Source organism: Suillus clintonianus (assembly GCF_016758775.1).
Source record: "Suillus clintonianus strain FC179 chromosome Unknown DEU56scaffold_47, whole genome shotgun sequence".
NCBI lineage: Eukaryota > Fungi > Basidiomycota > Agaricomycetes > Boletales > Suillaceae > Suillus > Suillus clintonianus.
In genome coordinates this window covers 139,873-152,271 of record NW_024539271.1, presented here as the reverse complement: position 1 = coordinate 152,271, position 12,399 = coordinate 139,873, and the positions used below count along the sequence as shown (strand labels likewise).

At 50.5% G+C, this 12,399-nt stretch overlaps 4 protein-coding genes across 4 annotated transcripts; 3 read left to right on the top strand and 1 right to left on the bottom strand.

Moving 5' to 3' along the window:
- Positions 1–2,896: 2,896 nt before the first annotated feature.
- DEU56DRAFT_757083 (uncharacterized protein) lies at positions 2,897–3,406 on the top strand (the record flags this gene model as incomplete). Its single annotated transcript, XM_041350094.1, has 3 exons — positions 2,897–3,137; positions 3,229–3,300; positions 3,354–3,406. The coding sequence occupies 3 exons, from the start codon at positions 2,897–2,899 to the stop codon at positions 3,404–3,406; spliced, it is 366 nt and encodes a 121-aa protein (XP_041207285.1).
- DEU56DRAFT_415605 (uncharacterized protein) lies at positions 3,240–4,454 on the bottom strand. The gene is made up of 4 exons (XM_041346117.1): positions 4,287–4,454; positions 3,748–4,226; positions 3,551–3,638; positions 3,240–3,491 (listed from the first exon to the last, which is right to left on the bottom strand). Coding segments are annotated over exons 2-4 (558 nt in total). The 5' UTR covers positions 4,217–4,226; positions 4,287–4,454; the 3' UTR covers positions 3,240–3,490.
- Positions 4,455–5,751: 1,297 nt separating this feature from the next.
- DEU56DRAFT_859098 (uncharacterized protein) lies at positions 5,752–9,137 on the top strand. Its single transcript, XM_041355302.1, has 2 exons — positions 5,752–6,216; positions 6,272–9,137. Exons 1-2 carry the CDS (start codon positions 5,761–5,763, stop codon positions 8,768–8,770), a joined length of 2,955 nt encoding a protein of 984 aa, XP_041207283.1. The 5' UTR covers positions 5,752–5,760; the 3' UTR covers positions 8,771–9,137.
- Positions 9,105–9,416, top strand: DEU56DRAFT_810458 (uncharacterized protein). The gene has a single exon (XM_041353517.1). It carries the CDS (start codon positions 9,189–9,191, stop codon positions 9,396–9,398), a length of 210 nt encoding a protein of 69 aa, XP_041207282.1. The 5' UTR covers positions 9,105–9,188; the 3' UTR covers positions 9,399–9,416.
- The last annotated feature ends 2,983 nt before the right edge of the window (positions 9,417–12,399 follow it).

Here is a 12,399-nt window from a genome sequence, read left to right as displayed (position 1 = left end):
ATCTGTTATATTCTATATACTACAGTCGTGTATACTGAGTTGCATAACTGTACTTGAATATCATACCTCGCAGTTTCATAGAAACATTTTGAACAGCAGTCTCAGCGGGAACGAGAAATATCAGGGCCTGTTGGTCGTGATCGTGAGAGACACGAGAAGCACCTGGCAAGGCTCGCCAAGCAGCTGACCTCCGCAACACGTTCAGTGCCTAGCAGGGCAGGGGCTCCGCTAGTCACAGTATGAGCAGCTGTACTTGTGGTCTGCAAGGTCGCAGGGTCAGAAGCGTGGGCTTGCTGGCGAGGAGGACGTGGTCGCTGCACCAGATGCCTTTTCCCGCTGATGGCATTAGCGGTGCGCTACAGGGCCTTGTCATCGACGAGGTGCGTGCAGAAGTGTAATCAAACTTACATATTTACCTCGTGTTGCGGAGATATCCACGGTGGGGGTACTGCGGCGGCGGGGAGTATGAGTATGATCCTGAGGAGTAGAAGAGCCCAACTTGAACAGGATACGGTTCATGATATTCTTGATGCGGGAGCCTGTGACGTGATGCTGTGAAGCGGTGCGGGTATTGTGTTGAGCGGGGGAGCGCGTATCATACTAGAACATGGTCAGAAGGGTGTGTGTACTGTAACGGAGGACTCACTCACATCATCGAAGAACCCATTCGGTAGTTCAGAATCTTGTAGTCCTGAATAAAAGCGTGGCATATTGTCCTGCAGGGAGCGAATGCAAAGGTCAGGAACCATGTAAAACACGGCTGTGGAAGCGTACCTGAAGCACTTTGTGTGCGGACTGTAGTACATCTAAGCATGAAGCACTGAATGATCGTGATAGAATTGACTCGCCTTCTCTGACTCGCTCTGAGGAACTGTCCATGTGCGAACGACTGTATCCCCGCAGCCAGTCACGATGAGCTTGCTGTCCTTGGAAAAGGCCACACTTGAGACCCAGTCAGGGTGCTCGAGGGGTTCGCCGACGGGTTCGAAAGTGGTCAGGTCAAAGAACCGCGTAGTCTGGTCAAATGAGGTGGTGGCGAATTTGGTACCATTGGGAGCAATGGCGAGTGAGAGAAAAGGTTTGGTGTGCGCGTCAAAGCGTTTGATGATGTTTCCGGTGCTAGCATCTGATATTTGGATGTCATTCATGTTTCCACTGACCAGACGGAGACCATCTGGAGTGAATGCGACTCCCCATGCACGCTGTTGTATCTTTAACAGTTCTTTTCCGTTTACTATACTCCAAACGATGATGTGTGAGTCCGTGCCTGCTGCTAGTTTGTTACCATCTGAGGAGTACGACACCGAGTTTGCTGGGCTCTCCACTTGGAATGGTCCAAGGATTATTTCGCCCGTCTCCCTCTTCCATACGCAGACCGTCTCGTCCCATGACGCGCTCGCGAACGTCTTGCTATCTGGTGCAAATATGACGCCATGAACCATCTTTTCATGACTTTCGAATGCGCGCACGCTTTTGTTTGTTGCAACTTCCCAGGCTAGGATGCTTCCGTTCGATGCTCCACTCACAATCCACCGCCCGTCGGGGGACGCTGCAACTGTCCTGACTTCACCATCATGACCTGATAAGGGCTCCCCCACTTGTTTCCCCGTGTCCATATCCCACACCCGAAGACTTTTGTCGTGGGAGCAAGTGACAAGGAGGCGGGTACTGGGGATGAAAGCCACCCCTCTCACCCAGCGTTGATGACCCTTGAGCGTCATTTTGGCCTGAGATGTTTCTCTTTGAGCGGGCTGGGTGGGCGTTTTGGAGGATGTGTCATCTTCGTGGGTGGTGGGCGCCATTGAATTTTGTGCTGTTTTTCGTTCGGCAGGAGCGTTATGGGGGAGCAGGCACTTACATGCGCTGTGATGAACGATGGCCAAGGTGCATCTCTGCTAGCTTGCGGTTGAATCCGCATGCGTGCCTTGCTGTTGACATGTACGTGGTTCTCCTCAAACTTTCTTGCTCACAAATTCGGTCCGTGCTACCGTTGTTGACGCACTCCAGTGAATGAGATTGTTTCTGTGATGCGCAGATGCCAATTCAAGTCGCCCTCTTGCAAGTTTCGGATACTTTGAAATAAGTCTGAATCAGCATTGCAGCAAGTGTTTTGCTCACATCCTAGTGTTCGGAAACACTATATGTTGGCTGGTGCTCGAGGTGCGTCGACCCTTCTCAGCATTCTCTTCCGGTCTGGGGAGCGCATCTTTGTTACAGGCACGGTGCCTGCTTTTTGCTGTGCTTAATGGCGGGATCCCTGACTTCAATTGATATGGCCAAGAGATATACATAGTGACCGTCATGAGCAGTTGGTGTCGTATGAGTTTTGATGTGGTGTTTGCACCTCAACGAGATTCGTCAAGTCAGAAAGTGCGATATGATTTGGCTGGTCTATGTAGACTGGACGCAGATTTCGTGACCACTGACAGCATCTGTCTCAGGGCTGTTGGTGGCTGAACTCCGCCGGACATTGCCGAAATTGCTTCAAAGTACACTCTCTACCCAGTGACATTCGCAAGGGCCCTCCGGGCATACCTGTACCCTTTGTTTGTTGTGTCGTCTGTCGTCTAACGACTCTAACTCCCAAGCACGTCGGAGAGGTGAGCGAAAAAGAAGGTAATCTCTACCTCGTTATCGTCACTATCTCAATTGTTTTCTACTGGGATTGACTCAAGCCCTCCTTTTCACAATGTCGGACTGCAATGGAAACGTTTCTTTATATTGAACGTATACGTGTTAGAAATACATATAGTTTAGCTTGACATACATGTACACGAAGCAGATCACAAACACAATCCTTTCGATCGGATGAAGACACATAAATGAGATGTGCGCTCGCGATCTCTGCATATTACTCTTGATTAAGCATCGGAAAATTGTCCACAACCATCCTAAGATGCGGTGCCACCACAGGCAACAACACACCGGCAGGATATTGACTACACATAGGCAAACGCTCGCGAGAGACCTCGAAAAACGTAAAGAACCTGCGCAAGACACACGACGACACAACAGACGTCCCATCGTCTGGAAGCTCGCTATCGGAAAGTATGAGGGCCCGTATTGGACAAAATTCCAGAGTTTGGCTTTGAGCTTCTCAAACTTGATTTCGCCTTTGATCTTACCGAATAAGGAAGGTGTGTCCTTGCGACAGCGACATCGACCTTGACTTTGACTTCTGCTTCTGCTTCGTCGTAACCATAACTCAACTCTATGTGATTAATACAGCTTATGTTGAATTACAGCCAATTCCCCTCGAGACCGTGACTGTTAAGCCCAAGGATGTGGGCGCTAATATTGGTAAAATCGTATTTCGTCGCTGTTTCCCACGCTTGCTCGCTGCGTGCCACTAGTGGCACACGATGACGACGACGACGACGCAAGCACACTACGAAGCACGACATAAGACAACTTAAAAAGTTGCACAGATCATTCATATTACAGCTTGCCCATGTCCTCATATACCTGGTAAATCTATCCATAGACCAATTCTGTTGCGTCACAAAAAAAATCAGAAGAGGACGAAATATGTTAGCATTTGATCACTCGCCAACTGAGGAGTAGGACAAGGACACGCCACGCCGTCCAAGCGGCATTGTCAATAAGAACGCCACGGGCGTGATCCGTTAATATACCATCTGATGCACGGAAGTAAGTTTCATCACTATTGAAGCCAGCTTCGAGCATAGCAACATAATTAGGAGAAGAGGATGTAAATGCGAGTTGCAAAGCTAGCGAGAGACCCGCTCGAGGTAGCAGAAGGGCGACAGCCGACAACGCGATGAGCACTGACGTGAGGATAATGGAGTACCATCGAGGCTGCTTGACGGCACAGTTCTGACACCATCCCGAGGGCGAGGACGTCTGTGAGATCGAGATGAAGAGCGATCTCTTGCCAAAGCTCGAGAGAGTTCTCCTTGTCCATCGTTGACCCGGGCCAACGGCAAACCTCCATGGCACGCACAAAGAGTGCAGGTTCGATGCGATGACCAAGACGGGTAAGAGCAGTGATGCCCGGCGTAGAACGAGAGTCTGAAGAGAAGGCCCGTAAAAATTGGAGAGCCACCATATGACTGAAAGTTGTCGTGTCTCTATCTTTCACAACTTTCACGAGTGCACAATGGTAAATGGAGAATGCGACTCCAAAGTAATCACCAGGAACGTCCTTGTGCTCCAGGATTGTAGTGATCAGGCGCGAGATGGAGGCTGCAGGCATTGCTCGTCATCTAGATGTGACGCGATGTAAACGACAGTGTCTTCGCAGACCCATGTGAACTCCTTTCTACTCAGCGAACGGTGAACGATCCCGGATGAGAATAGCTGAGGAACAAATGCAAAGTTGGCCATGGAGCATGCGCCCAAGCATTCTTCGTCCGTGATTAGATTGTGATTGGATAAGAGCTCGAAGTCGTAGAGCACAAAAACCATGGTAATCCAAGCCAACCGGCAAGCTATGTACGCTGCAGCACCGAGTGCCCAATTCTAGCCCGAACCTGGCACGCCTGGTGCGCAAGGATTGGAAAACCTGGTGATCCTGCAGAATAATAAAATCAGACAGCACTTAATAATTCTTAAAGAGATGGAAACATACTGCAAGATTATAGATATAGATACAGCATTGAAGTCGTAGAATGTTTGTTCAAGAATGTGGTAGAAGGCCATGAGCGGATTAGCGCTAGCCTGGGCAGAATGCCTCGGGTGAGGGGGGCTCGAACACTCCTACAGAGGATGCCGGTGCAGGCGGCCTCTTTGAGAGCCAGGAGGGATAACCTTCTAATATTCTCGGATGAGCAGAAGAATGGGAGCTGCGTAGAGACCAGAGTCGATGAAAGTGGGTTCGAGGGCCTTGGTAGCACCCGCCCTGGCAAGGGCGACTACAGCATCAGCTGCACCGATTTTTTGTCGGCAAGATCCTCGCCCTCGCCTCAATCATCCTATCCCGCTGCTCCTCAACTCTCCTCTGTGCCTCCCATGCCCAGCCCTACCTCTCCTTGCGCTTCCGATTCTCCTCATCCATATTCTGTGTAAAGCTAGCGTTGTCTTCCGAGGTATACCGCGCCTGGAAGTCGTCTAGACTTGAGTCGATATCATACCGCGGGCGTTTCGTCACTGGCTCCCCGCGTGGCGTGCGTAGCGGTGTCTCGGATGGACCAGCACCATAGGGCGTGGCGGATGGCGTCTGCCACGGTCGTCCTCGGTAGGTGGCGGGGGTATTGTCAACTTCTTGCAATCTGCGCACGGAAGCGCTCGTGACGTTTATCGGAAGCGGGAAGCCCGGGTCTGCCCAGGTGGATACAAGTCCTGTGCGTCAAAGTCTGGTGAGTCAAGCTCAACACATCAAAATCAAAAATCAAAACATCACCATAGTAACGCGGAAGCTCAAGTCAAGTTTCGCAAAGTCAAAAGCGAAAAACAATTTGTCCAGTACGGTCCCTTATAGGAAATCACGAATGACACATGCGGAAGAAGTGACACAGCTTGATTGACGCCAGAGACAGAACTGGAAGCCATAAGTTACAACGAAGAATACAGGAGACGACGAAGAACAAATTCTGGAAGGTTCGATCAATGCTGACAAATATTCTGAATCAGGATGAGAAACGGACCGCCTTGATGCTTTGGCGGGCCGGTATGATCGTGCGGACAGAGAAAATTTACCCCATACCTGTACCCTCTTCTAGGGTACAGGAAAAGACGTTGCGGGGAATTCAAAGATTCATGTGTAGACATCTATTCTAGCGTTAACGTTAGCCGAATGCAATGATTTCTCGCGAATTCCGTATACTGGTATGGGTGTTATGCGTTCACCTAGCTGGCATCTACCTATTTACAAAGGGCTTCCTCCTCACCCGACTCGCACTGCCCGACAAAGGAACATGTAGCTCAGACGCCTGCTCTTCGCTTGCTACCCACAAAAGAGCAATCTTGCTCGTTATAGACGCGCTCCGATTCGATTTCATCGCAGAACACCCGCCAGAACCCACCTCCCCTTTCCACCACAACATCCTGACCCTGCCACGCGAATTGACTGCCGCTCGTCCTGGATCATCATTTATATTTAACGCGTACTCAGATCCACCGACGACGACTCTTCAGCGACTCAAAGGCCTTACCACAGGCTCCCTACCCACCTTTGTAGATGCTGGGGAAAACTTTGGAGGCTCTTCCATTCACGAAGATTCTATAATACATCAGCTAAGCGCTGCGGGCAGAAAGGTATGTACTTGCTTCTTCTTCCCACCCCATTTCACTGATACATTCCCAAGGAAAGATTGCTCTCGCCGGGGATGACACATGGCTCACACTTTTTCCAGATGCCTTTCAACCAAACATGACATTTGCCTTTGACTCCTTCAATGTCGAAGACCTTCACACCGTGGACGAGGGCGTCATCGATAATTTATTACCCTTGATGCGACATCATAAAAACTCGTGGGATTTTGCCATCGGTCATGGTTTAGGCGTCGACCACGCTGGTCACAGAGTCGGGCCAGACCATCCCATCCTCAGAGAAAAACTGGAGCAGATGAATGATTTTTTGCGCGATGTCGTTGCAGCCATGGACGATGATACGCTCCTAATAATGCTCGGCGATCACGGAATGGATCGGATGGGTAACCACGGTGGTGACAGCGTCCTAGAGACAATGTCAGCTCTCTGGATATACAGCAAGATCCCTCTTTCGCTTCCCGAATACCCAATTCAAGAGGCCATTCTACCGATGATCACATTCCCAGAAGCCTCAGTTCCGCATCGCCATGTCCAGCAGATAGACCTGGTGCCAACTATCTCCTTACTCCTAGGTCTTCCCATCCCATTCAATAACCTTGGGAGCATCATCCCAGAACTTTTCAATCGAGGCGATTCATCTTTGCAGAATGCCATGGAACTAAACGCAGCTCAGATTAGGCGCTTTCTCGACGCTTATCGATCTAGTTTGTCTGGACAGGAGCTTGACGCTGCCTGGCATGATTTCTCCGTCGCCTGGGCTGGCACACATGCGATAGACGGGAATAACCATCTCGTTGCATTAAATAACTTCACTCGTTTGGCACTATCCGCTTGCCGTGTTCTCTGGGCTCAGTTCAACCTTTTTCTGATGGGCGCTGGATTGGCGGTCATTGGTTTGAGCATTGTCGCTTGCTGGGCATTGTACTCCAAACTCCGAGATGTTGGGGATGACGAGTGGGAAAAGTGGGTGGACGACAAAATCTTTTGGTCGTTCAGCGCCTCCGCTGGAGGATCTGCCCTAGGGTTCCTAACGCACCTTATGTTGCATGAATATTTGGATGGTGTCGCCATGCACCAAACCATGCTCTTCGCTGCAGCCATTTCATCATCGTTCATCATGGTAGTTGCAACTCGCCCCACGGTCACCTTGAAAGCTATCACGGCACTCCCCATCTTCCTCGTTCTCCACACCTTGTGTCTCGCATCAAACTCATTCACAGTATGGGAGGATCGCATCGTGCCCTTCTTTCTCATCTCATCCATCGTTCCCTCAGTCATCACAGGTTTCACCGCTCCAACCTCCCAGCTGCGCTACCGTATACTGGGCTTTTCTGCTCTCTTTGCAGTATGCGCCCGACTCATGGCTATGAGCACCGTCTGCAGGGAGGAACAACACCCCTACTGCACCGTCACTTTTTACGCGTCCGAGTCATCATCAGCCCCACCAACCACATCACTCCTCCTCGCCTTCCCTATTGCAATCGCAGTTCCCCGCGTCGTCAGTCGCGTACTCAAAATCTCCAAATCGGACTCGGGTCTCGCTGCAACATTTATTCCTCTGTTTCTCGCACCATCTTTGATCGCTGGCACGATGTTCTGGATGCTCGAATGGGCAGACTCTGCGCAAATCCTGGGGTATATGGGTGATAGCTTAAGGGTGACGAGGACGGTCTTGGCGAGGACTAGTGCTGTTGTAATGTTGATCGGGGGTGTTTCGGCGTGGTGGACGTCGCCTGTCTGCCTTGCTATTTCGACAAGCCAAAGCCCGTCGAGTTCTGCATCTACTGCACAAGAAAAGACTGAAGTAACCGTGCTAGGCTTCGCCAACGCCTTCGGTTCTCCATACCTCATTTTCTGGCTCATCTTTTTAAGTATCGTCTGGTTGATGACCCAGCTCTCAGGACAGATCATCATCGGGCTCTCCTCCATTGCGCTACTATCCTACCTAGAGATTATTGACAGCGTTCGGGACGTCCACAGCTTAAACGCAGCCTTCACCACCCCACCACCTCCCCCAAACCTAGCCAACAATAACATAAACCGCGAGCTCCTATTCTCCGACATCGTACCCCTAGCGCTCCTAGCGACGCACACATATTACAGCACAGGCCACCAATCGACCTTTTCGTCCTTGCAGTGGAAAAGCGCGTTCGTGTTTGGAAAGACGCTTTCTTTCCCTCTTTCGCATGTTTCTGTGGCTGTTAATACGTTTGGGTCGTTTTTGCTTTTAGCGCTTGCGGTGCCTTTGGTCGTATTGTGGAACCTCCCTCCTGTCCCGCATCCCCGCCCCACAATAGGAGCATCAGCGCTTAGAGCTGCACTAGCGATGTCCTTGTATTTCGCGGTGTTGGCGTTCGGGGCAGCGGTGTGTGGGGCGGTGTTGAGGAGGCATTTGATGGTGTGGAAGATATTTGCGCCTAGGTATTTGGGTGCTGTTTTTGAGCTTTGCGTGGTTGATTTTGGGGTGTTGGTTGGGGTGGGTGTTGGTGTTGGGAGGGTTGAGAAGGAGATTAGGAGGGTTTTTGGGAGGGTTGGGTGAGGTCGTGTCTGTGGATTATGCGTGCTAGGTGCAACAAGTCAGCAATCTCATTCACGATAGCCATTTGTATTGATCAGGGAGCACACGCATACACATTCACGACCCGGAATATGTTTTTCTGACGTACAAAGTGTACGAAGTTCCTTCATGCTGAAGGAGACTGCTCGTCTCCATATTCTCGGGCAACACGGTGGTCAGTGCAGTCAGGAATTCCAAGGCTGCCAGGCTTGCATTTCCCAACTGCATTAGCCACTTTTACAGGGCTATCGAGGAAACATCGTCACTAATGTCGACTAACGGGTTTCTTGTAGTTGATGCACAATTTATCTGCCATTGCAAAACCTTACTTTTGCCACGTTCTGTCAGCTCTGCCCACACCGGGGCCGTAGGCGCGGGAGTACAACCAGTGACCAGTCGGATGCACTGCGTTTTTCCTGTCTTCGCTCCGGGGCTTGATTTGGTCGCTGGTAAGCACCGTCTCTCCTTTCATTCCTTGATAGGTTGTTCCTCGACTGACCCTGAAGCAGAATGTATGATCCCTCTGGTGCCTGGCTGTAAGCAGGTTGTTCTTGTCGGTTATCACCAGCAGCTTGGTCCGGTAATCATGAACAAGAAAGCGGCACTCTGACACAATCACTTTTCGAACGTCTGGTTGTACTTGGCAACAGACCCATTCGTTCGCAAGTCCAGTACCGTATGCACCCTTGCCTGTCTGAATTCCCCTCGAATTCCCCTCGAATATGTTCTATGAGGGCACACTGCAGAACGGCGTCACTGCTCCCTAGCGTCTTCACAAGAACGTCGATTTCCCATGGCCCGCCCCAGACACCCCAACGATCTTCTACCAGAACCTTGGTCAGGAGGAGATATCATCCAGTGGAACTTCGTTCCTTAGCAGCCTGTCGGTATCTTCAGGTTATTCCTTTTCTTCACAGCAAACCAGCGGTTGTCGTGCGACAATCTCGTCGTCGCGTGCGCGAATGCTACGGCACACCCGTCTGTTTGCATTGTGGTCTGCGTGCTGCTCTCCGCGTACGCGGTGTTTGACTTTTGAGTACTTTATGCTTATGCTGGGGATGTGAAATTAGGACATGCGATGCACCAGTCTATAGATGGCTTGTCAATATACTAGGTTGACCATCCGAGCGACGTGACACCATGGGGACGAAGTAAGGTATAGTGGCATCATTTCACAAAGTCGTTGAGAAAGTCATGACTAGTGTCTGAACATCAATGAATGCTACGTATGGTGACAGGCGTCTATTGGAAGCAACATAAGTATCTTCAATACATGCAGTAGTTGGTATTCTATTCCGACGAAAAAGTTGTGAAGGGAATGACCGCTTAATGGGTGCGGGAGGCAGTCAACTGCGTGAAAGACACGGGAAGCACCTTATGAGAAGTGAAAAGCAGCTAACGTCTGGAACATATTCAATGTCCATCGGAGAAGGGGGTCTGTTGGTTGCAGCAGAAGCACTGGTACTTCCAGTCTGCAAGGTTGTTGAGGTAGTTCCATCTGTCACACTGGATGTGCCCACTTGGGGTGCGCTGCTGCTTGAGGCACCAGCATTCGATACACCAGCGTTAGGAGCGTGAGCTTGTTGGGGAGGGGGACGTGGTCGCTGCACCACATGCCGTTTCCCGCTGATGGCATTAGCGGTGCGCTGCGGGATTGTCATGAAACGGGATCACGGATTGCCACAGCTCGGGAAACTTACGTATTTGCCTCGAGTTGCAAATATATCCACAGTGGGGATCCTGCTGGGGAGGGGAGTATCACCCTGAGGAGTGGAGGAGCGAGAAAAGAGACGGTTCATCATGATTTTTATTCGTGAGCCTTCGGCATGGCGCGTGGTTGTAGTAGTGCCATTGTTGCACCCAGGCGGGGAACGCGTATCAAACTACAAACGGATGGTGAGATGTGCATTGAGACTATCGTACCGTATGAACTTACATCATTGAAGAATCTAGGCGGGATTCTACTGTGTTGTGGGCGAGGCTTTTGGCCTGGGATGGTCTTCTGCAAGACTGAAGTTAGGGATGGCACATGACGAGGAGAAAGGGAGCGTACTTTAAGAATTTTCTGTTCAGACTATATGACAAGTCAGCATGAAACAGGACATGAGATAATTTGCTCGCCTGCTCTGATTCACTCTGAGGAGCTGTCCATGTGCGAACGAGCTTGTCGTAACAGCCAGTAGCGATGAGCTGGCTGTCTTCGGAAAAGGCCACACAACGGACGGCATCAGGGTGCTCGAGTGGCTCGCCGATGGGTTCGAATGTGGTCAGGTCAAAGAACCGCGTTGTTTTGTCTGGGGATGTGGTGGCGAATTTGATGCCATTGGGAGCAATGGCTAGTGAGGTAAAGGTATCGGCGTGCGCGTCAAACTGTTTGATGATGTCTCCAGTGGCAGCGTCTGAGATTCGGATGTCGTTGATATTTCCACTGACGAGACGGAGACCATCTGGAGTGAATGCGACTCGCCAAGCCCGCTGTTCTATTTTGAGTAGTTCTTCTCCATTTTCTGGATTCCAAACGATGATGTGTTCTTCCGTGCCTGCTGCTAGTTTGCTTCCATCGGGGGAGTATGCCACCGAGTTTGCCTCACTGCCCACTCGGAGTGGTCCGAGGACTATTTTGCCCGTCTTCCTCTTCCACACGCATACTGTTTCGTCTTGTGACGCACTTGCAAATGTCTCGTTGTCCGGTGCAAATTCGATCTCCCAAACAAAACTCTCATGTCCCTTGAACGGGACTGGCACTCTCTTGTTTGTCTCGACTTCCCAGACCAGGATGCTTCCGTTGATTGCTCCACTCACAATCCAACGCCCATCAGAGGATGCTGCAACCGTCAGGACTCTATCATCGTGAACCAACAAGGGCTCCCCCACTTGTTTCCCTGTGTTCAAATCCCACACTCGAAGACTTTTGTCGTAGGAGCAAGTGACGAGGAGACGTGTACCAGGGATGAAAGCTACGCCGCTCACATATCCTTCATGACCCTTGAGCGTCATTTTGACGCAAGGTAGTTCCTTTCGAGTCGACGATGCTCCATGAGTAGTTGTTGCCATTGAGTCTTGTTCAGCGACTCGGTCAGCGAGAGGATTGAGGAGATAGCAGTCACTTACATGTTCTATGGTGAGTGGTTGCTAAATTACATCTTCTACAGGATACTTACTATCGCTGAATCCACATGTCAGCATTGCTGTAGACACGTGGTGTCCCGCATATAGGTTCCACGTTTAGCGCTTCTTTCTGCCGTTTTCTGCTAGTAGGCGCTCACTGTGCTTCAAGTTGTCGTGGTTGATACAACCTCTCTGCCACATCAGTCGACAAGAGATGTTTCATCGCATTGATCTTGTAGTGATGGCTGACCAAGTAAATCGGTTTTGGTTGGCTGCGGTACTATCATCACCTGAGGGAGAACCAGCGTTTCGGTCCTGTAGGCATCATTTGGTCTTTCAAAGGCTGGAAATCACCTTCTCAGTATGCTTGGTTATATTGCTTCTCCTCACTACTATAACTTGGTTCCGCCTACAGATTTTCACGCACAAGTTTGACCACCATGCGGACGCATAGCTCCACGTGTTGGCTGGCCCATATACACGCGAGATTCAGCACATCCTTA

Bases quoted from the DNA above. Each gene is read 5' to 3' on its own strand.
- DEU56DRAFT_415605 (XM_041346117.1), bottom strand. From the start codon at position 4,216: ATGCCTGCAGCCTCCATCTCGCGCCTGATCACTACAATCCTGGAGCAC. The intron at 3,639-3,747 runs GCGGGTCTCTCG...TCCGTGCATCAG, and splicing joins TCGCCCTTCTGCTACCTCGA to ATGGTATATTAACGGATCAC.
- DEU56DRAFT_859098 (XM_041355302.1), top strand. From the start codon at position 5,761: ATGATTTCTCGCGAATTCCGTATACTGGTATGGGTGTTATGCGTTCAC. The intron at 6,217-6,271 runs GTATGTACTTGC...TCCCAAGGAAAG, and splicing joins TAAGCGCTGCGGGCAGAAAG to ATTGCTCTCGCCGGGGATGA.
- DEU56DRAFT_810458 (XM_041353517.1), top strand. From the start codon at position 9,189: ATGCACTGCGTTTTTCCTGTCTTCGCTCCGGGGCTTGATTTGGTCGCT.